Genomic DNA, 23,283 nt, shown 5'->3' with positions numbered 1-23,283 from the left:
TTAATACAGAAGTGTAATTTAATACTGTAAAATAAAATAATTATATAATTAAATAAAAAAATATATACATTTCTGTCTTCGAGTTCATAATATATTATTATACAGTAATCAAACAACTGGAAGAGTCACGGAAAAGGTGTGGAAACCTTGAAAATGAAATCACATGCATTTCCTCCAGGTGGGGCAACACACCGGTTGATGAGGCGACACATTTCGGTCATCATGAGGTGCTCGCGCTTCTACAGGAGTACAGCAGTAAGTACAGCCCAACGGTGAGTCCTGTCGCAGATAAAGAGACCACCGAAACAAACCTGGATGGGATGCTGGAGACATAACCATTTCCACCACTAGAGGACACTCTTCTGGAGCAGCCCAATGAAGGACTGGTTCTTTACTATTATCATTGTGCTGTTTTTGTCAAAACTTGTGTACATTTTTTTTCCTTTTAACGTTGTCTCCTGTAGGATTTGTATGCTTTTGTGAGACGTTTTTGGCTCGTTCTCAACTTCCTCGTCGCTAGAAAGGGTGTGAGTAATGATGATATCCATATTCAGTGGTGTGAAACAACTCTCAATAGGCGCTAAATTCTATGTATCTTAAATTCTTTGCAGGTGAAAAGATGATTGGGGTGTGGGAGTGTGAATGATTAAACATATGCCGTTGTTTTTCCTGAGGGCAAACGGCAATATACAGTATAGATTCATACCAAACAATCCTGTTTAGTAGAGCCGTATAAACAGGACTCATTCTTGCATTAAAAAAGCAAGATCTGGCACGATTCCACAAATGCTCACGACATATAAAAGCTTTTGAACAACATAGCCTATCCCTTCATGCTGGACACAAATAGACAAAAGTAACTCGGCAGAATGAGACGAGTTTTTAAAGTCAGCTTGAAACGGTAGTTGCGATTTAGTCTTTTCTTCCCTATTGTGACGTATACCGCAATCTCATGTGTTGATTATTTTTGTGATACTGACCAGCGATTATGACATTATCCTGATAACATGCCTACTCACCATATTTCACTTGAAATATCATTTTACTTGTATTATCTTGAATCTTCTGAACAGTCCACTACATTTCCATTACCAAACAATCAGTCAAACATTGCCATAAATGATGGCGAGTATTAAGACAAAAAAAAAGACCGCTTGTCACGGTGCAGGAGGATATGATGATTTATTAAACAAAATAAAACAAAGCGAGGGGGAAAACCAAACTTGACTAGGACAAAACACAAGAGTCAGGAACATGAAGCAGGGCAGGGAAAAGTAGACAACGATCCAGCACAGAACTGCAAACACAAGTGCGGAATCCCAAATCGAAAACTTGAAGGAGTGAATGAAACCAAGTGAGCGAATTCGGACAGCCGCTGTTTGTACATCGGCTGTACACTCGTTATTGCGGTGCATTATGGGATAGAATGAGTGCACTCAATAACGTCCACTATGGTTTCGGACACCACTACAAATGGCTGACCCCTCAAATAGGGTCCTGTTTAAGGGTATAGGGGGCGATTTCGGATTCAGCCATTGAGAATGCATAGGGAACAAACAAGGCAGGTGATGAGGGAGAGCAGGTGGGGCAAAATAATCAATAATCACGTAACAAGAGGGGTGGGTCCAGACAATAGACATAAGAGCACAAGGAACATGTGACAAACCATGTGCTCACACAAACACAAGACCAAACCGGGAGTGTCAGAGTTCTGTCACAAACCCAAGAATATGCTAAGCAGAAGTGACAGAACCCTGACACCGCTTAATGGCACGATTGACCAATCAGAATCAAGTATTCCACAGGACTGTGTAACAATTAGAAATATTGCAGAAGGAATGCAAGAATGTGTCCTGTGTAAAAAAAAAAAAAAGTGGGATTTATTTTCATAATATTAAGTTTGCATGCACTCCTGGTAGAAAATACATGTTTTTTGTTTTTGTTTTTTTTACAGGTATATAACTTTTATTTCATTATAGCACATTATTTAAACATTTTAACCACTGCCAAACTCATACTATTTCTATGAGTCTGTATCTGTTCAATGTACACACGCTCATATTTTCATATTAACATGCAGGTCCCCCAAAATGAGACACAATGTACACAATGTTGCAATTCCGAGAATGAGCGATCAAAAATAAAACATTACATTTTATTGAGATGACAGGAAGCTGTATGAAGTTATAAAAATCACATTATAAAAAATATGTACATCCACACCAGCTTATTGGATCCTATAAAAAGTATTTATAAAATAAAAGACACTTTGTGCAAACCTGCATTATAACTGATGTAGTGTTGAATTACTGTAAATGTAGTTTCTAAAGACGTTTGTGTTAGCAGTGGAAAGATGATGTCAAACCTGTTCACTCGGACCAAACACTTGAACATAGTAAGATATAAAGTTCATGTCAAAGTTAATGAATGTAAACTATTTTAAAGACACTTTAACACTATTCGATATTCACTAGATACAATCGGATTGAAGCAGATATTTTTTTCTGATTTATATTGGACTGTATCTGGCTGACTACAGTCGGTGTGTGTATGTGTACAATTAAAGCAATGTTAGATTTAGCTTTGATGTGCAATAAAGAATAAAAATATATGTTGGTAATTAAAAGGGTGTCATTTTCTCATACAAATTACCTCACCAAAAGCATAATTTCAGTGTTTTATGTAGTACCTCAATCAGTTGTCATGTTCAAATGTATAACCGGATGAATTATGCTCCGAAATGAATAACCATGAGATGCTTGTCTTGCACAAGAAGATTATTTTCCTACATTTATGCATTGAACAAAACGACTTCAATGTACACCGATAAGGCATAACATTATGACAGGTGAAGTGAATAACACTGATTATCTCTTCATCACAGCATCTGTTAATGGGTGGGATATATTAGGCAGCAAGTGAACATTTTGTCCACAAAGTTGATGTGTTAGAAGCAGGAAAAATGGGCAAGCGTAAGGATTTGAGCAAGTTTGACAAGGGCCAAATTGTGATGGCTAGACGACTGGGTCAGAGCATCTCCAAAACAGCATGGAGGCCAGAAACCACAGCACACCTGCAGGGGTCTAGTGGAGTCCATGCCTCGACAGATCAGGGCTGTTTTGACAGTAAAAGGGGGACTAAAGCCGCGTTCCCACCGCAGGAACTAGGAACTTTGGGGTGGTACTCGGTGTGTTTCGACCGCAAGGAACCAGGGTCTAAATGAAGTTCCGGGTAAATATTTCCCCCTCCGAACGCCCCTGCTCCCGAGGTAGTACTTTTTAATATTAGGTCATAATGTTATGCCTGATCGGTGTATGTATACATTTTATCAGTTCTTTGGTACAAACCCATGAGCTTGGCATTGCCAACTTATAACGCTTTACCAGCCTAAATCATTTTGTCGTTGAGTCCACAGAGCCCACGAGAACACGTCCAGACATGCTGTAGAACTGTCCTAAGTTTTCATTCATCCCTCCTAGAGCTGAAAGAGAACAGAATTGTATTTTATTCCAAATGCCCTGATGGTGTGTAAATTACCAGGACAAAACACATACACGAGTCTCAGAACAGATGTTAATTGTAATATTTTGCGCTTTATTATAGAATATTGCATTTTCCACTTTATTATGTGGTGATTTTTTTTTTTTTTTTTTTGTGATGTGCCAAAGTATTTTGGCATACAAAAGTAGGAAGTGCATAAAGTAAAAACATATGTAAATGTAAAAGTCTCTACCATCAGATGCGCTGGTATAGTAGCGACCAAAGGCGACGTCTCTTGGGATGTCTGGGTAAAGGTAGATGAGGGGATTCACCGGATCCTTATCTCCAGCGGTGACGGTAAAGTCACGGATGAAGACCGGTAAAGGGATTCTGTTCATAGTGTACAGCGTGTGCGGCATTGTTGAATGCATCACAGGTTCACCTGTGCTGACAAGATAATCTTGTAAGATACATTTCAAACACGCCAAGAACAACATTTATGGCAAGCCGTTTTGGCTTTTATTCATTCTCAGGATTTGAATTCTTGATATCAGCAATTCAATTTTCACTAGTTAAAATGTTAATTCTTGATAACAACCATTGAATTTCAACTCATAAAAGCTAACATTTTTGCTATCTGTAATTGTATTTACTATGGCAAGCCGTTTTGACTTTTATTCATTCACAGGATTTGAATTCTTGATATCAACAAGAATTAGTTTTTACTATAGTTGAAATTCAATTGTTGATATTGAAAGACTGTAAAAAGCTAGAACAAAGACTGTCTGAGGAAATAAACGAGATTAACATCTGAATCCACTCATACAGTTATCACTCTCATCTGAGACAACGTCACACTGAGTGAATCATTTGAGTACGGCTTTAATCCACATCCATTTCCTTTCACCTGAAACTTCCCCCAAACTCATATTCCCTCTCCTGCTGAGATCACCTGAAATATACCCAAAATCTATTTGATTTAATGTCAATTCCCATACAGTATTATATGTGTTTGATATCGTTTGAAATTTCTCAGTGCGACTGGTACAAAGATCTCATCACCACAGAAGTAAACAAGAAGATAATAAAAGAGTTTAGAGATATTTTGCTTATTACGGTGGGTGTGGCCTTTGGAGCCATTTGGTCTCGTCAATACAGGGATATGGGAGAGTGATTCAATTTAAATTCCCATTGTTAACATGCGTTTCTATTTGAAAGAGGTTTCTGTCTGGTCTGAGTACTTAAAGGGTTAGTTCACCCAAAAATGAAAATTGTCATTAATGACTTACTTTCATGTCGTTCGACACCCGTAAGACCTCCGTTCATCTTCGGAACACAAATTAAGATATTTTAGTTGAAATCTGATGGCTCAGAAAGGCCTCCATTGGCACAATGCACTATACACTCTCAAGACCCTTAAAAGGTACTAAAGACGTCGTTACAAAGTCCATCTCACTACAGTGGTTCTACAATAACTTTATGAAGCGACGAGAATAGTTTTTGTGCGCAAAAAAACCCCTAAATAACGACTTATATAGTGATGACCGATTTCAAAACAATGCATCATGAAGCTTCGAAGCGTTTTGAATCAGTGAGTCGATTCAGCGGTTTGGACCGCCAAAGTCACGTGATTTCAGTAGTTTGGCGGTTTGACATCATGATTTTGATCTATTCTGACTTACTCTATAATTAGTAACTATCTCTAGTTGATTATGAACTGATATAATTTCAACAAAGGGTTAAACAGAATGATTAAATGTGACTAATTATTAAATATAAATGATCAAACAACCAATTGGCATTCTAACTTAAATTCAAGATTATGATAAATGGAGTCAGATAAAAGATGAATTGGAAATAATCCGCTATCTTTACTTACATTGGAACAAATTCAGTGGCCTTACAATATCAAGAATTAGCATTTTAACTAGTGAATATTGAATTGTTGATATCAAGAGTAAGCATTTTAACTAGTAAAAATGTAATTGTTGATATCAAGAATTCATATCCTATGAATGAATAAAAGTAAAAACAGCTTGCCATACTATGGCGACATTTCACTAGTGAAAATACAATTACTGATATCAAGAATTCATATCTTGTGAATGAATAAAAGTAAAAACGGCTTGCCATAAACATTCCAGTTCAAATCAGGACAAACCATCCTTTGAATGCTCCACCCATGTGATGGTGATTCCTCCACAATGACGGTTTTCACTGAAGCGCAGAAGGAAAGTGCCCGGGAGTTTGTCTCTCAACAAAGCCTTTGCTCGCTCTTCACTCAAAAAACCCCTTATATACCTGTACATAAAGAAAATGGAAAAAAAATGTTGCACTATATAAAAGTGAATCTGCACTATCCACCTTATTTCACAACACAGACGTAAGGTATTTTCTGTGATGTGCGAGACTTTCGATTCATTAGTCGCTAATAGGTAAATAAGCAGAAGAATAACTAAGTCCCGACGAGCTGTAAAACCAGAAGCCTCACACATTCAAGTTACAAATTTTCACGCATAATCATACGGTTAAAAGGGTGGATATTCTAAGTATTCTGAAGCCATACAATAGTTTTGTGTGAAGAACAGTCTTATATTTAAAGGGATAGTTCACCTAAAAATGAAAATTGAAAATCACTCTCAAGTTGTTCCAAACCTGTATGAGTTTCTTTCTTCTGCTGAACACTAAAGATATTTTATATGTTGGTAACCAGACCTTTGATGATAGTTTGTGTTCAACAGAACATAGAAACTCATACAGGTGTGGGACAACATGAGGGTGAGTAAGTAATGACAAAACATTTTGGGGTGAACTATCCCTTTAAGGTCCTTCTCAAATCTCGAACTGATTGAAAATGCGCCGCCTCAAGGTCCGTTGGGCCAGTTTTGACGCCAGTGATCACAAATGTCATAGGCTCTCACATTAATGTCACAAGAGCAGTGTTTGCCTTTGGACTCCTTACCCATCATTCCAGATGTCGAGTACATATATTTTAGTAAGTTCCAGATGTTCACATATACACTGCAAGAGTGAACCACCACACTCGACAGATGTCTAGATGAAAACAAACAAATTATTCTACTGAATATTTTGTGATATAATGAAAATTAAATCATTTACCAAGCTAACACCACAAAGATTCACATATAATATAAGTATATATTATACAATTATTTAGGTTAGTTAATCTCTGTTCTTTCGTGTTCTCTCCGAGTTTTGTTTTATCAGTAAATCACATGGTGACAGCAGAGAAACAAAACCTAAGCTGGTTAAAGAAATGAAAGCAACTTTCATTTCTTTGTTTCAAATATTTGTTTAAAAATTACACGTGAAACTGTATTCCAGTAGACGAGTGCCTCTGGGTCATCTTGGGCTTCATGACCTGAAAACAGATGTGACGTTTAAAACAACACGTGCTGTGCCTTTAAATATGAGCATATACTCTGAACAAAAGTACAATAATGCTGTATTCACGTCCTAGTGGAATTATCAGGAAAAAAACGACTCCAGGGGGCATGCATGTGACTAGGTAGGAGGTAGGAAACTTGTAATTATGACTGGGAAACTAATTTTAAAGAGCACCTATCATGGAATTTTGAAATTTACCTTTCATGTAGTGTGTAACATAGATCTAAGTGAACAAAAACATCCTGCAAAGTTTGAAATATGACAGTGCACCATATATAGTTATTTTCTTTCAAAAGTAAGAGTCGACTCGGAGTCATTTTTAAGAATCGTTAGAAGACCGAAGCTTTTTCTCTGACTAGATGACGTCAACTTGTCAAGTTATTTGATGCGCCCACTTATTGCGCTCCAAGACGCCAGTGCAAACTAGAAAACATCATGGCGACGAGACGCTGTGTTCTGAAGTGCGACTCAAAAGCAAACTTTTTTCATCTGCCCAAGGATGAGCATTTGAAGACTAAGTGGCTTGAAGACAAACCATACATCGTCGCGATTGTGTGTTTATTAGTCTTCAAAATGTCTCTATTTGCATGTTTCGCGATCTCAGGAAGCTTTTATTATGGACTTCTATTATGACACATGGTATCTTCTTCGTCTGTCTGTACCATATATGGACTACATGTGCACAGAGCGCCCTCCGGCTGCCAGTATGAATTGAAAACAACACATAAGAGACTCAATCGCTCATGATTAGGCTATCTGCGCATTTTGAGGAAGTATTGAATAAAAAATACTCCTCTGTTTAGAAATTTGACACAGACATATGAGAATCTATCAATAGGTCTCCTCATCTGCACACTTTTGAACTAAAAGCCCTGAGGGATGTTGATTTGTCGCGAGTCTTCGTGAGGAGAATAGAGGAGTTTTTTATGAATGAGATCAGCTGAGGCTCATATTACAATCAAACGCGGTTTTCATATTCATAACTCCTGACACATATTAACAAATTACTGTCACTATAAGACTTTGATGGGCGTTCCGTTTCCGAAAATATCTGTACATACTATACCAATCACAACTGACTGGGTCATCGGACCAATCACCGCAGATTAGCGTCACGTAAAGGCGGGGTTTGAAAAGTGAATCACTAAAGGAATCATTTGAGAATCGCTGTCAAAACAGGTAAAAATAAATGCATAAAGTCTTTTTTGTCATTGCATGCATGCAAAACTGTTGTTGGGGACTTCTAAAACAATATTTGGAACATTTTAAATGCCATAATAGGTGCTCTTTAAATAACAACCTGGTTTGAAAAAGCCATATATTTTCAACATGATGGAGTTTTAGTTTTTAGTAACACTTCACATTAAGGTTCCCTTTATAAAGGGTTCATAAAGGTGTTTTAAATGACTATTAACTCATTTACAAATGCATTATAAATCGTTGAAGCAGTTATAACTGCATGAATAAAAAGGGTGACTTTAATGCAATACCAGCCAAATAGTGAGCCATTTTTAACTTTTTTTTTAACATGTTATAAATGTATTTATTCACACTTATTTCACTCAAAACCAGATTCCTTATTTTTTTATGATGCAGCAAAAATAGACGTAGTGAGACTCATAAAAAATCATAGTGAGACTGAAGGGTGTTGTATTTGTGGTTAATATCTCAATGACTGCCACTTTTATTAAAATGTTCCTTACCAAAAGTTACTCCCACTTTATTCCACAAAGAGCACATTATGCCTATCAACTTCTTGTTTATTGAGATGAAATTATAAAATGTTACGAGCACAATAACTTGATGAGACATTAATAATGAATATTTAATTCCAATATTAGTTACTTGTGAACCTTAGTGTAAACATGTGAACCATTTATTAATGAGTTACAAACATTAAAAACCTGTGAAAGTGAACTTTAAAGGAGTGATGAATTGAGAAATCAACTTTCCCTTGAGCCTTTGATATATACAAGTTCATCGTGATATAAGAATATCCTGTAAGTTTCAGAGTTGAAAACTTCTTTGTTAGTCAAAGAAATGCTTTTATTGACACCATGTCCAGAAAACGCTCGATCTCAGAATATGTCGACCATTGAGATCATAGTATGCTGAAACGCTGCCTCAACATATAAATATGTACGCCTGATTCTGTAGCCCCGCCCACCGACTCGTGGAGCTAAACGGATCGCACTACCGAGCAATAAACATGCCGAAGATAGCAAGATATTGTGCTGTGCCTGGTTGTGGAAGAACACAGTTGCTGCATAAGCTTCCTTCGGATTCTAATATTGGAAATGTGTGGTTGAACTTTATTTTTAATGAATATCCAGCTTATATGGGGAAGACATTGCACGTATGTTCATTTAACCACGGATTCGTTTGTAAACAAGAGACAGGATGAGATTACATGAATGAATGAAGCTACACACTAATGTGAGTAAAAATGTTTTTATATGTGATAGTATTGCATTGTTACAGATCAAATACAATGTTACATCGTGTACATGTCTAACTAAACATAACTTACCGCACTGTCACAGGGCTCGCAAAGCCCAACCTCCCGGGATGTGCGTTGTTGACTCTCTTGACCTGATATTTGAAAGAAAAATACAAATCGCGGAAATGTTTGCTGTCTGCAACGTCTTTGCCGCACATTGAGCATTTTTATCTCGTAATAGCACATTTTTACCACTATAGTGAATTTACAGCTCTCTGTAGAAAGGCTTGTGAAATGTAGTGATTTTTGCACATATTTGCCAATTTTTTTCAGGTTGTTGATTTTAATATATAATAACAGATTCTCAAAGACTATTTTTGTTTGTACTGTATTTTTTGTTTGTTTGGTTGGTTTACCCTCTGAGGTACTACGGGTCAAAAATTACGTTTTAAAAAGCGTTTTATAATTATTTTTTTTAAATCGTAGCTTCATCGGAATGGTCCGAACCTTGGTGACTTTATTGGTACTTGGTATATGAACACCAAAAAAAATTGGGGACAGGATTTGAAAAGTCTAAGTGGTCGTAAAAAAAATAGTCACACTCAGGACCTTCGGGTCAAAAATGACCCCCATAGGAAATGAATGGGAAATTGTTTTTTTGTGCATACAATCTACAAATCAGCCAGGATGCAGAAAAAGTGAAGGGGTGAATCTCTAAAACATCAAGAATGCAAAACAGACAAAAAAACTCACACACACAATCACACGCACACACAAATTAACGTTTTTTTTTTTTTTGCGACCACTTAGACTTTTCAAATCCTATCCCCAATTTTTTTGGGTGTTCATATACCAATTACCAATAAAGTCACCAAGTTTCGGACCATTCCGATGAAGCTACGATTTTTAAAAGAAATTTATAAAACGCTACCGTACCCCAGAGGGTTAAATATGCAAAGCTTATCCAATCCTAGCCATGGGCTTTTACTTCCAAGTGTTCAGTGCGGCACGCCCATAAAAACCAAGCATGTCTTGAGAGAGGCTCAAAACCAGGGCAGAAAATAGCCTATTACTTATTCATTATGATGTTTTTTAATATCAAAACTATTCAACTTGATAAGTTGACCTCAGACAACAGTATAAAAAATAGGGGTGCACCGATCCGACTTTTTCAGTCCCGATACCGATACCGATGCCTGGGCTTTGTGTATCTGTCGATACCCGATACCGATCCAATATATTGTTGAATTAATAATAAACTGTATATCTTCCACCTTATACCTTCCTTGAAGAGACTAAAGGCACCAGACTTTACTAACTAAACATAACTAAGACAAAATAACAGATGTATGTAAGGTGTTGAATTCTTATTTATTTAAAAAACAATTGTGCATTCAAATCTAAAATAGAATGTAATCTAACTTCTTTAAATAAATAAAATGTAGCAGTGGAAACAAAAAACAGTGTATTGGTCAAACATACAATAGTAATCTGACAGTTACCAAACATTTTTTACACTACAGATAATTGTTTTGGTATATAATCATATCAATATTAAAAAGTAGCATTACAAATTAACAAATAGTCTAATTTTCTACCATATGCAATTTAATAAAAATTTTCAGCTAGCTAATAACAACTTTGTTCTGGTTTCACCTCACTCCAGATTAAATGAATGTAGGCTAGGCCTATTTATTTTACTACACATTGTCAACAGAAATAAGATGAAATACTGTTGATAATTAAAAATAATTCTTACTACCCACTCTTGCTGAAATGGGTAAGCACACTTGTGTTCTCATTTCAGTTGCGTTCTGAGTAAATTAATAAACTGAGTTCATGAGTTCAGTGTTGGACAGATCAGTTGTTCTGGCCAGTCGTTAAAATGATTCGGTTCAAAGGAGTCATTAGGTCACGAATCGGACATTAGCAGACGCGTTGTGTGCGAATCCCGTCTGTTAGAACATCGCGAAAGATGTCAACACACAGAAAACACTTCATAACTGGATATAATTTGTCTCCCGCTTATTGAAAGTATGCTTTATGTCAGCTGGTCAGAGAAGAGTCAATGTTTTTTGAGCGCAATTCACACCCAGTGATAATTCAAGGACAAAATTGTCCGAATGTGTCACGTGCAACATGGTTTCGGTCTTCCGAGCTTTTGATTTGGATTAATATGTGAAATATGAGAGCGAACACTGATTATTTTGAAGACCCAGAGAGCGCGCGCGGGGGAGGAGCTCTCAGATCGGTCTCTCTGTCACTCAGTCACAAGCGCAGCATCTGTTCTACATCACTCGTAAATCACAATAACTCATCAAATTAGGCTTTGGCCGTCAAAAAAATGTCAATGCAGGAAAGACCCTGACTTTGCAGTAATACCCTCGAAACAGCGACGAACTAGTTGGCGTGGCAAGCGTGAAATATCTCCTCCACACAGCCGAGTCTCTTCTAGCATGCGACACACGTGAAGCTGACGAATGACGTAGGTTCTGCTGCGACGGAAAAAAACACCTGGATCGGCTTGTGGATCTGTTAATTTTTCCGATCCCCGATCCAGCTATTTTGTCAGTATCGCGGCCGATATCCGATCCTAATATCGGATCGGTGCACCCCTAATAAAAAATCTCAAAAAGCCAGTTCATGACACCTTTAATGTAAAGTGAACACCTGTGAATCATGTGACTCATTAATAAATGGTTCACATGTGTTCACTTTACATTAAGGTTCACTTTCACAGGTTATTAATGTTTGTAACTCATTAATAAATGGTTGAGTTAAATAAGTGTGAATAAATACATTTATTAAGCATTTATAACATGTGAGTTAAAAGTGGCTCACTATTTGGCAGGTATTGTGTTAAAGTCACTCTTTTTATTCATGCAGTTGTAACCCCTACTAAGCTGGACTCGAACCCGGGTCTGCCGGCATGAGAGTCGGATGCTCTAACAATGAGGCTAAAGTCTGCAACCTCTAACTTCAGTCGCTAGAGTGTCTCTTGAGGTCAGAGGAGTGAGGTTTACTCGCACAGCAACTCCTAGCTGACCTCTGTTACACAGTTATAACTGCTTATCAATCATTTATAATTCATTTGTGTTATTAGTCATTTAAAAACACCTTTATGAACCCTTTACAAAGGGAGTCTTATTGTAAAGTGTTACCTAGTTTTTTTTATTCTTTTATCCAAATACAGCAAACTTGTTTCAGTCATATACTGTGCATTTAAGTATATCGGTAACTTTTTATGCATATTTTGCACATTTTTCACACGGGGGCAATGGCATGTATTTAAATTTGAAATATGCTACAATAAACCTGGTTTTTATGATTCCGACAACAAAGTATTTGAACCCCAAATACTCCTAATTAGGGCTTCAGTAGTGGGAAGTAGGATATTTCGGCATTACATAAGCGGCATTAAAACTCACCTAAAAATTTGTCGGCCAGCGATCTCAGCTGCTCAGAGTTCAGCGCTCGTTTAGTGACAGAAGAAAACTGCCAGCTTATGACCTTCGAAAGCTGCTCCCATTTCACTGGTGGCGGATTCAAGAAGAACGTCAGATTCTGAGACAGAGAAAGAGAGATGGACAGTGAGAGTCCGAATGGAAGCATCAGTAGAGGACAAAAACACTGATGATGGGAAATGGCCATACGTGGGGTTCACTGCAGAGCATGTTGTACCATAAAATGGAGCCCCAGGCATTAGATAGCCGACATACAGCGTTGATCAACAACACAGGAAGACTTGTGATCTGTTTGAACATATGATTTGAATGGTGCAGTTACAAGAGTTTAATGTTGTACCTTTGACAGTAATAAACATTGTCAAAACATGCTTGTATAGTAGAAAGCAAATCATTTTACCGATAAATCAATGCATAGATCAGGCAGAATGAGCTGCGTGTCAAAGCTGAATAAGTGCAGCTCCTCATACACTTTAAGACACCACTGGAAAAAACGAAAGAAAGCCACTTTAAAAGCAATAATCGGTAGTTTACTTTAGGTGACTTAGATTTCTTTTGTCCTACCTCATTTGTTCTGTTGCTAGGTTTCCTCTCCCTTAAGATCTGGGTTAAAAATGTGAAAAAATAGTCAGTAATCATAAACAATCATATATTTATTATCTTTTGTAAAATCCAAGTGTTTATCATCATACCAAATGAGGGAACTCAGCTGCTAGGCATCCACTAGATTCATCCAAGTTCATAACTTTGATAACAGTAGCTAACAAAAATAAATTCCGAAATCTAGGACATTACAAAGCAGGACAATGTACCAATGAGCACCTGTGACATGCATACAAAAACGAAAAATATTGCTCTATAAATGAGTTTTTAATTATGAGCTATGTGCATTGTACAGTAACATAGGCTCTCCATACCCTTTTACTGTGTCCATCTCGGAAAAACCTCTAAATGAGAAAAATATGTGTAAACATGCATATATATATTCGTAGATAGATAGATAGATAGATAGATAGATAGATAGATAGATAGATAGATAGATAGATAGATAGATAGATAGATAGATAGATAGATAGATAGATAGATAGATAGATAGATAGATAGATAGATAGATAGATAGATAGATAGATGGATGGATGGATGGATGGATGGATGGATGGATCTGTTCAGACGAACAGATGGATGGATAGATAGAGATAGATCTGGTCAGACAGATGAACGGACGGATGATAGATAGATGTGGGTGGATGGATGGATGGATGGATGGATGGATGGATGGACGGACTGACTGACTGACAGATGGATGGATGGATGGATCTGTTCAGACAAACAGATAGACGAAGGAATAGATAGATGGATGGATGGATGGATGGATCTGTTCAGACAAACAGATAGACGAACAGATGGATGGATAGATAGATAGATAGAGATGGATGGATAGATAGATATAGATCTGGTCAGACAGATGGATGGACGGATGATAGATAGATATGGATGGATGGATGGATGGATGGATGGATGGATGGATGGATGGACGGATGGACGGACTGACTGACTGACAGATGGATGGATGGATGGATCTGTTCAGACAAACAGATAGACGAATGAATAGATAGATAGATGGATGGATAGATAGATAGATAGATATTACTTACTTGTCAATAGATATTTTGACCTTGGGTTGACAGTTCAGTTCAGGAAGTTTAACTAATAGTCTATAATATTATAAGGTAATAATTAAGGTCTATTAAAATGAGTGGCATGACAGATATGATGTTGATATAACAGTAATGACTACATAGGAACCCACCTGATCTTGACTGTGAACTGAACACACGCCTTTATCACCAAGGGTCTCTGAGGATGTGTGGGCATGCACGGTTGTCTCTCCACCACAAGAGAACTGAAAGACACGTCACAACCGCTGTCATCCTGTTCAACACTATAATCTTTCAGAAGTGACGTAAAGGTTTCCTTGTGAACCTTCAGTCACCAGCTGTTTCTCTTTCTACAGCTTGTGCTCCACATATAAAGACGGGGAAGAATAGTTAAGGTGTTGTGTCTCACTTTAATATAAGGTTTTTGAAGAGTGAAGTGGCCTGTTCATCCAGCTGGCTCTTGCTCAGAGTGAGGGGGTCGTTGTTGTAGGTGAACTTCTGCACCAATTCCTGAACTTTCTTCAGCTGCTGACGGATCTGCTGCAGACTCTCTGCCACCACTGTGAACCTGCAGCACAATTCACGCTGTCAATTCATTCCTTAATTCACCCAATCATAAACATAAGGCAACATGTTGCTCTGGGACATAAATAATGTAAGGATCGGTTTTGGTGCTAAGACAAAAGCTGAGATACAAACCCCAGCAATAGAACAATAAAAGTCACTAATCTTGAGAGAAGATCTCACAGGAACTGTGGGACACCACCCTGATGAAACCCCCTCCCCATTTTGCCCTTGCCTTGCCCTGTTTTCAAGTCACCAAATCCAGATATACCAGTGATGATGTATCTTGTAAATCTATTGTTTTATCCCTTTCATGTTTGATGTCTTTTTAAAGGTCTCGGTGCGAATGGTAAAATAGTCTCAGTTTCACTGCAGTCACTAGTAGTATTAGAAAGATTGAAAACTAATGAGAATTCAGTTCTCCTTTTGAGGAGTCTCTTCAAAAATATCTGATCCACTCCCCCAAAACCAGGTGGTTGTGTTGCAAATATTTACAACCCTTTTGTTCTAGTTGGAGTATTTAAGGCAGGGTAACCAAGCTTTCAGTGGGAAAAAATTCTGTTACCAGAACCCCCATGCAGTCTGTGTGAGTGTCTTTGGGACACACACACACACAGTGTTGGGCATGTTACTTTAAAAAAGTAATTAGTTATAGTTACTAGTTACTTCTTACAAATAGTAACTGAGTTAGTAACTGAGTTACATCATTATAAAAGTAACTAATTACCAGGGAAAGTAACTAATGTGTTACTTTTTTTTTTCTTCAAATGTTCAAATATGTAAAATAACTTGGATGCCCCCAATATTAAATATGTTAAATGAATGAATTGGACACTAAATAGAATAAATTATTATTATAAAACATTGTACATTAATGTACACTATTGTAATGTTGCTGTGGGACATTGTGAGAGACACCTATCAAATTCAATATATTATTGTAAATATTATCAGTAGACCTACTATAGTGTACATATTGTGTAAATATTATCAGTAGACCTACTATAGTGTAAATATTGTGTAAAAAGTATCAGTACTTCTTTACTACTCCTCTGGTAGTGGAGCTCACGTTATCACCTGGGTTTTTAGCCACTAATGTTGTGGCTGTGATGACGTGAGGCTTCATTAGATTAGAAATAGAATTACTTGCCACCGACGTGGAGAGACTCTTTCTTCCAGGATATAAGCTGCACGTTACATAAACATTCTTACCTTTCACCTCAACGAGGGAAAAGTAGCGCTTATACTTCCAGTTTGCGAAAGCTACCTTTGAAGTCGTTGGACTGCCATCGCTGACTGTGCATATGCGTGTGCGTCAAAGGTGTGTGTGTGAACTCAACCTATCAACCTCAACCTTGTCTCCCACCCACCAATCATCATCAGTTATGTGTACCACCCAACCCCCAACACGCTTGGCTAGCGCGCACACACACACACACACACACACACACACACACACACACACGCGCGCGCGCGTGTTGCAGGTCCGACTGACAGAGAGCTTGTTCGGATGAAAACCGCTTCAATGAGCTCAATTATAGTAACGCCGCATTTTTTTCCTCAGTAACGCTAACGGCGTTGTAACGGAAGAAACAGTAATTCGTTTGATTACTCGTTACTGAAAAAAGTAATTCCGTTAGTAACGCCGTTTTATCTATAACGCCGTTATTCCCAACACTGCACACACACACATTGCATGTATTGTGGCAGACATGATGACTCTTTGCATCTTACTTTGCGATTGTGTTTATGTTTTTACGCTGATCAGTTGTGTACCATGGATTCTTGTTTACTTATTTACTTTTCCTGTCTGGCCAAAATAAATGTTAATCTTGATTTATTCTGTATCTTTCTGAAATCATTATTTTAGTAGGGTCACATGAGGAGTAAGTAGGAGCTACCGCAAATCTCTCTGTTGGGACAGATCAAATTGAGGACTCCATAGCGGGAGCATTGAGCCATGCATGAGAGAAAATCAGATTTCTGACTGTCGCTGGTATTATAAGTTGCAGCTTCGTGGCTATAAATAAATGTACATTAAAGTTAAAATAGTTCACTCTGCAATCCTCTGTAATCTCAGAACCAACTAATTTGTGTGCGTGAGAGCTAGTGAGTCGCGACACTATTGCCTCTGAGCGGTTCCGGGTCCCATGGAGGAACGAATATTTGAAAATAAGTGATACTAAGAAAAATCAATGATCTAAATTAAATCGCAACTAATCTTAAAATCAGCTGATAAACTCTAATCGTAACACACTTTATGGAGTCACATAATATTGGAGTCAGATAAAATTATTTATGGAGTCAGATTTAAAATGAGATATCAATAAATTAAGAGAACTTCACCAAAATGCTGAAAAGGCTTACACGCAGAATTCCTTTTGACCAAGCCATTAGCATCCGGTTTTTGGGCTAAATGGATGGAAGTTTACTTGGAAGTTTATTTAAAAACCCTTACACAACTTCAGACTTTTAATGAGTGGAAGAACGGATTACTGTCTATTAATTTACAAAGAGAAGAGGAGCTTGAGTTTGTTGCCCAGCCCAATTAGTTTGAACCGTGTGACGTGTCAAAGCTTACGCTACTGTTATATCCTACATCGCATCACAAGTTAGTCTTTTGCCGCAAGTCGACTTGCATGCGGTTGTCTGCCGGAAGCTAGTTATTTTAGGCTATGATAAATGATATACGAAAGTGTAGTGCCTCACGCAGTTCAAAGCGCTTACGCTACATCCTACGTCATCGTTCCGGCAGTTATGCTTTTTTTGTACGTTGAATACGGAAGGCGGTCCGCCAGAAGCAAGATATTTTACTTTATAATGTGTTAAATATGTATATTTTTCTTACAAAAACCCATCAATTCATTTTACAAGGCCATTATTATTACCGAATTAGTTCACTTTAAAACGAAAATTACCTCATGATTTTCTCACCCTCAAGCCATCCTAAGTGTATATGACTTTCTTCTTTCTGATAAACACAATCTGAATTATATTAATAAAAATCCTGACGCTTCCAGGCATTATAACGGCAGTGACGGGGTCCATTGAGTTTAAAGCTCAAAAAATGCATGCATCCATAATAAATATATTCCACACGGCTCCGGGGGGTTTATAACGACCTTCTGAAGCAAATCGATGGGGTTTTGTTAGAAAAATATCCATATTTAAAACTTTAAAGTAAAATATTCCGCTTCCGCCAGACCGCCTTCCATATTCAACAAAAAGCGTAACTGACGCAACATAGGACGTTCATTATAAAGCTTAGAAGAGCCAGGATATTTGTTAATATAACTCTGATTGTGTTCATCAGAAAGAAGAAAGTCATATACACATAGGATGGCTTGAGGGTGAGTAAATCATGGGGTAATTTTCATTTTAAAGTGAACTAATCCTTTAAAGGGATAGTTCACCCAAAAATGAAAATTAGCTTATGATTTACTCACCCTCAAGTCATCCGAGGTGTAAATGACATTCTTCTTTCAGACGAATAAAATCTGAGTAATATTAAAAATGTTCTGGCTAATCCAAGCATTACAATAGCAGTAATAGTTGCTCTGTTTTTGAAGTCCATAATGATGCATCTGTCCGTCAAATATCGTGCTCCACGCGGCCCCGGGGTATTAATAAAGGCCTTCTGAAGCGAATCGATGCATTTGTGTAAGAAAAATATCCATATTTAAAAATGTATTTAATTGTTTTCTATGGCTCTGCATCAGCCGTCCCCGTGCCATGCCTGTGCGAATAAGGTCAAAATACATGCAAAATACCGGCGCGATTCGTATGTCTATGTGTTTTTACTCTCATTGCTCTCATACTCTAAAATATCCCCATTGGCATGCATTATACGACTATCACACTGCAACGGTTGGAGTTCAAAATCTTAATTTGTGTTCTACTGAAGAAACAAAGACACCTACATCTTGGATGCCCTGGGGGTAAGCAGATAAACATAAACATTTCGTTTTTGGGTGAACTATCCCTTTAATAACGCCTGTGGTACACTTTCTCTACCACAGTAGCCTACTAAAGTTTACAAAGGCCAGTCTTAGTATTTTTACCGTTAGTAACAGAAAAAGTAGCAAAATAATTGCTCTCTTTTGTTTGCCTTTATTTTCCGCCCAGGATGCTTTAGGGTTAGGCCTAATTTCTTGCAAAAACAGCGCCCGCTAGAGGTTCTCACCAGCTCTGCAGCTGGTCCAGACAAGTGTTGTGCGGCCCACCGATGCAAGCCATCTGCTGTCGCCTCTTCCACTCGGGTAACTCATCTGATATGAGTGTGAGCTGGATCTGCTCTGCCAGAGTCAGTACATTAGCGATTTCCTTTATCATCACCTGCACAATGAGTATACAGTGCTATATTAAAGAGCGTCAAAACGGCATTTATCGTTTGAATTTCGTGATAAAATGGACTGAATCCTTAATATGTTCGTCTGGGAATTGGGATTTAAGGAGGTTCCGCGCTTAAAATAAGCCGACTGTTCACTGTTAAAGATTGCATTCAGAACCGAACCGAACCAAAAGCCCTGTACCCAAACAGTTCGGTACAAATACGTGTAGGTTACCCCTAATATATACACTCACCTAAAGGATTATAAGGAACACCTGTTCAATTTCTCATTAATGCAATTATCTAATCAACCAATCACATGGCAGTTGCTTCAATGCATTTAGGGGTGTGGTCCTGGTCAAGACAATCTCCTGAACTCCAAACTGAATGTCAGAATGGGAAAGAAAGGTGATTTAAGCAATTTTGAGCGTGGCATGGTTGTTGGTGCCAGACGGGCCGGTCTGAGTATTTCACAATCTGCTCAGTTACTGGGATTTTCACGCACAACCATTTCTAGGGTTTACAAAGAATGGTGTGAAAAGGGAAAAACATCCAGTATGCACCAGTCCTGTGGCCGAAAATGCCTTGTTGATGTTAGAGGTCAGAGGAGAATGGGCCGACTGATTCAAGCTGATAGAAGAGCAACTTTGACTGAAATAACCACTCGTTACAACCGAGGTATGCAGCAAAGCATTTGTGAAGCCACAACACGCACAACCTTGAGGCGGGTGGGCTACAACAGCAGAAGACCCCACCGGGTACCACTCATCTCCACTACAAATAGGAAAAAGAGGCTACAATTTGCACAAGATCACCAAAATTGAACAGTTGAAGACTGGAAAAATGTTGCCTGGTCTGATGAGTCTCGATTTCTGTTGAGACATTCAGATGGTAGAGTCAGAATTTGGCGTAAACAGAGTGAGAACATGGATCCATCATGCCTTGTTACCACTGTGCAGGCTGGTGGTGGTGGTGTAATGGTGTGGGGGATGTTTTCTTGGCACACTTTAGGCCCCTTGCCAATTGGGCATCGTTTAAATGCCACGGCCTACCTGAGCATTGTTTATGACCATGTCCATCCCTTTATGACCACCATGTACCCATCCTCTGATGGCTACTTCCAGCAGGATAATGCACCATGTCACAAAGCTCGAATCATTTCAAATTGGTTTCTTGAACATGACAATGAGTTCACTGTACTAAAATAGCCCCCACAGTCACCAGATCTCAACCCAAAAGAGCATCTTTGGGATGTGGTGGAACGGAAGCTTAGTGCCCTGGATGTGCATCCCACAAATCTCCATCAACTGCAAGATGCTATCCTATCAATATGGGCCAACATTTCTAAAGAATGCTTTCAGCACCTTGTTGAATCAATGCCACATAGAATTAAGGCAGTTCTGAAGGCGAAAGGGGGTCAAACACAGTATTAGTATGGTGTTCCTAATAATCCTTTAGGTGAGTGTATATAAGTAATGACAACATGTTTTTACATTGCTTTAACAACATTGCTTTGAATTTTCAACTTTTTTATAGGCTACGTACAAGATTAAACACATTTTTTAAGTTAGTTTAATGTAATTTAAGTTGAAATTACTTAAACATCAAAATTGATTGTACTTACCTTTTTTTACAGTGATATAGGCTCACATTGATTTATATACTGAACTAAATTTCTACAATTAATTCTGTGGGCAAGTGTATTTACTGACCTACCTCTCTTTTTATGTTGAGGACAGTAAACATTTGTCTAATGGCCATTTCCTCATGTTGGAACTCTGTTGTCGTCTGACCCTTTGTTTCAGCCTCCACTGAAAATATAAAGAATGATAATGTCCATGAAACATTTCCTCCTGTGTAAATGTTTGTGTACATTTTTCTTATTGTGCTTAAATGCCATATTTTTTCCTGTAGTACTGGCCTTCAGAAAAAAAATCCATAATTTAGTCTTGTGGAGTAAATGCAAACATCTGTCGTGCGAATGTTCATTTTTGATGATCCTCATCCTCTTATTTTGTAAAAATTCTTAACATTTTGCAGATTCTGCAAGGTGTATGTAAACTTTGGGGTCTGAATATACGATGTACATTATCCATTGATATCTATTATTTTTTATACAGAGCAGAAATGCTTAATATATATATATTTTTATTTTTATTTTACCTTGACCCTCCAAAGTCTTTCTCTTGAAGTCATATTCATATTGCAGATCTTCCAAAACCTGAATGTCCTGTTCTATTTCCTGAAGAAAAAAATGCAGCTACTGTGTTAAAGGTTTCAAGAGACCTTCATATAGTTCATGTAAAATATCCAAACAGAAAAGTCAGTTGTGAATTTGAATGTTCATGTTTTTACAAATGACAAATGAGTGAAGGTGAGAGTAAAGTGCCATAGTAATTACAGTAAGATGCTGTACCTGCACACTCTTCTTCAGCTTGTTGACTTTATGGTCCAACTCTTTTTGTTGTTCCATCGTCGTACACTCCTGTGATGAGTCAATATATGATTAGACATGTAGGCTACTTCGACGAATGCCAGTATATTAAGAAAGGTATGAACCACTTACTTGAGAATCAAGTGACTTCTCTTTGTTCAGGGTGTTGGATACGATCATAGCCATGTAAACAATGTCCTCGTATAGTTCTCCTAATGTGAGAAATATATATACCATATCTGTATGCCTATATATATATATATATATATATATATATATATATATATATATATATATATATATATATATATATATATATATATATATATATATATATATATATATATATATATATATATATATATATATATATATATATATATATATATATATTGTGCTACACAAAATAAAATGAAATATATCTTCAGTAGTACAGTATTGTGAGGAAAGAACAAAGCAATGTACCTGTAAGTAGTTGCTGCGTGGTTTTGTTACGCTGTACCAGGAAGTTATGTCAGTGTTTAAGAGTCATGATATGCATGTTTTAGAATAAAATGCAACCACTACTTCTACAAGCCTAGACAAAGATACTGATCAAATAAATGGAGAAAATAACTGATACTGAATGTACTCAAGTCTGACTGATTTATCTGGGTTTATAATCTATATATATATTTAAATGGAATTCTATTTGTTATGATTTCTTGATAGTTCAATATAACCTTTTCTAATTTACCATTATAAATTTACCTGTGGCACGTTGTGAGGGTTAAGTAATTATCGTTTCAACGATAAGATGAAAATGCGTTGCATTTAAAAATGAATATTCGGTTCATGGATAATGGAAATTATTATTCAAATCTTTAACAATAATTAAAATAGTAAATAATAAATGAATTATAATAATAACTACTCAACGAATTAAAAATTCTCCTTGAGGCATGTTTGGAAACAATCATTATTCATCTTTTGCAGTTCTGTTTGCTGCCACTAGTTGCCTCAGACTTGTATACTTTATCTTTACTTTATCGTTATCTTTTATCTTTATCTCTAATGCCCCTTTTTACAATATTTAAAATAAGTATTTGATGTCCCCAGAGTGTGTATGTGAAGTTTTAGCTCAAAATACCCCATAGACCATTTTTATACAAGGTAAAAATATCACTTTTTGAGGGTGAGCAAAAATGTGCCGTTTTTGTGTGTCCCTTTAAATGCAAATGAGCTGCTGACCCCCTTTCAAGAAGAGGGTGGAGCTTCAAGGGCTTGTGTTAGCAGCTCCAATAGAGGGTATGCATTGACGTCACTTTCCCGCCAGGCACGCGCCCCCACAGCCGGGACTGAGTGGCAGAAGAGCTGCTGCAAGAGTTAATAGGTGAAAACACGAGTAAAATATAGACTCGATATAGTGTTCCTTACAATGTGCCAAAGATCTAGTGATCCATGGTTATTGACATGCAGCCAGGAATCGTGTTTTCCTGACATTTATATGAGCCTGAATTCGATAC

General features: G+C 37.4%; 3 protein-coding genes across 4 annotated transcripts in view; 2 read left to right on the top strand and 1 right to left on the bottom strand.

Annotated features, from left to right (window-relative positions):
* The window catches only part of glsb (glutaminase b), a 67,975-nt gene extending 65,353 nt beyond the window's left edge, over positions 1-2,622 (top strand). For both annotated transcript variants that reach the window (XM_079821862.1, XM_079821861.1), the window contains exon 18: positions 179-2,622. In XM_079821862.1, the coding sequence (XP_079677988.1) occupies positions 179-335 (157 nt within the window). In that variant the 3' untranslated portion in view covers positions 336-2,622. The remainder of the gene's footprint in view (positions 1-178) is intronic.
* The window catches only part of tfpia (tissue factor pathway inhibitor a), a 1,059,262-nt gene that overhangs the window by 904,880 nt on the left and 131,099 nt on the right, over positions 1-23,283 (top strand). The window lies entirely within an intron of this gene.
* Positions 1,159-21,964, bottom strand: LOC307128772 (signal transducer and activator of transcription 1-like; the record flags this gene model as incomplete). The annotated part of the gene is made up of 13 exons (XM_079820715.1): positions 1,159-3,481; positions 3,734-3,922; positions 5,642-5,781; positions 6,443-6,534; positions 6,807-6,862; positions 12,757-12,892; positions 14,641-14,695; positions 14,860-15,018; positions 19,198-19,349; positions 21,061-21,155; positions 21,508-21,586; positions 21,761-21,829; positions 21,911-21,964. The coding sequence occupies 13 exons, from the start codon at positions 21,962-21,964 to the stop codon at positions 3,393-3,395; spliced, it is 1,365 nt and encodes a 454-aa protein (XP_079676841.1). The 3' UTR covers positions 1,159-3,392.

The sequence above is a fragment of the Gobio gobio genome, assembly GCF_949357685.1.
Source record: "Gobio gobio genome assembly, chromosome: 7".
NCBI lineage: Eukaryota > Metazoa > Chordata > Actinopteri > Cypriniformes > Gobionidae > Gobio > Gobio gobio.
Note: the sequence above shows the minus strand (reverse complement) of the source record. Positions and strands in the feature narration are given on the sequence as shown.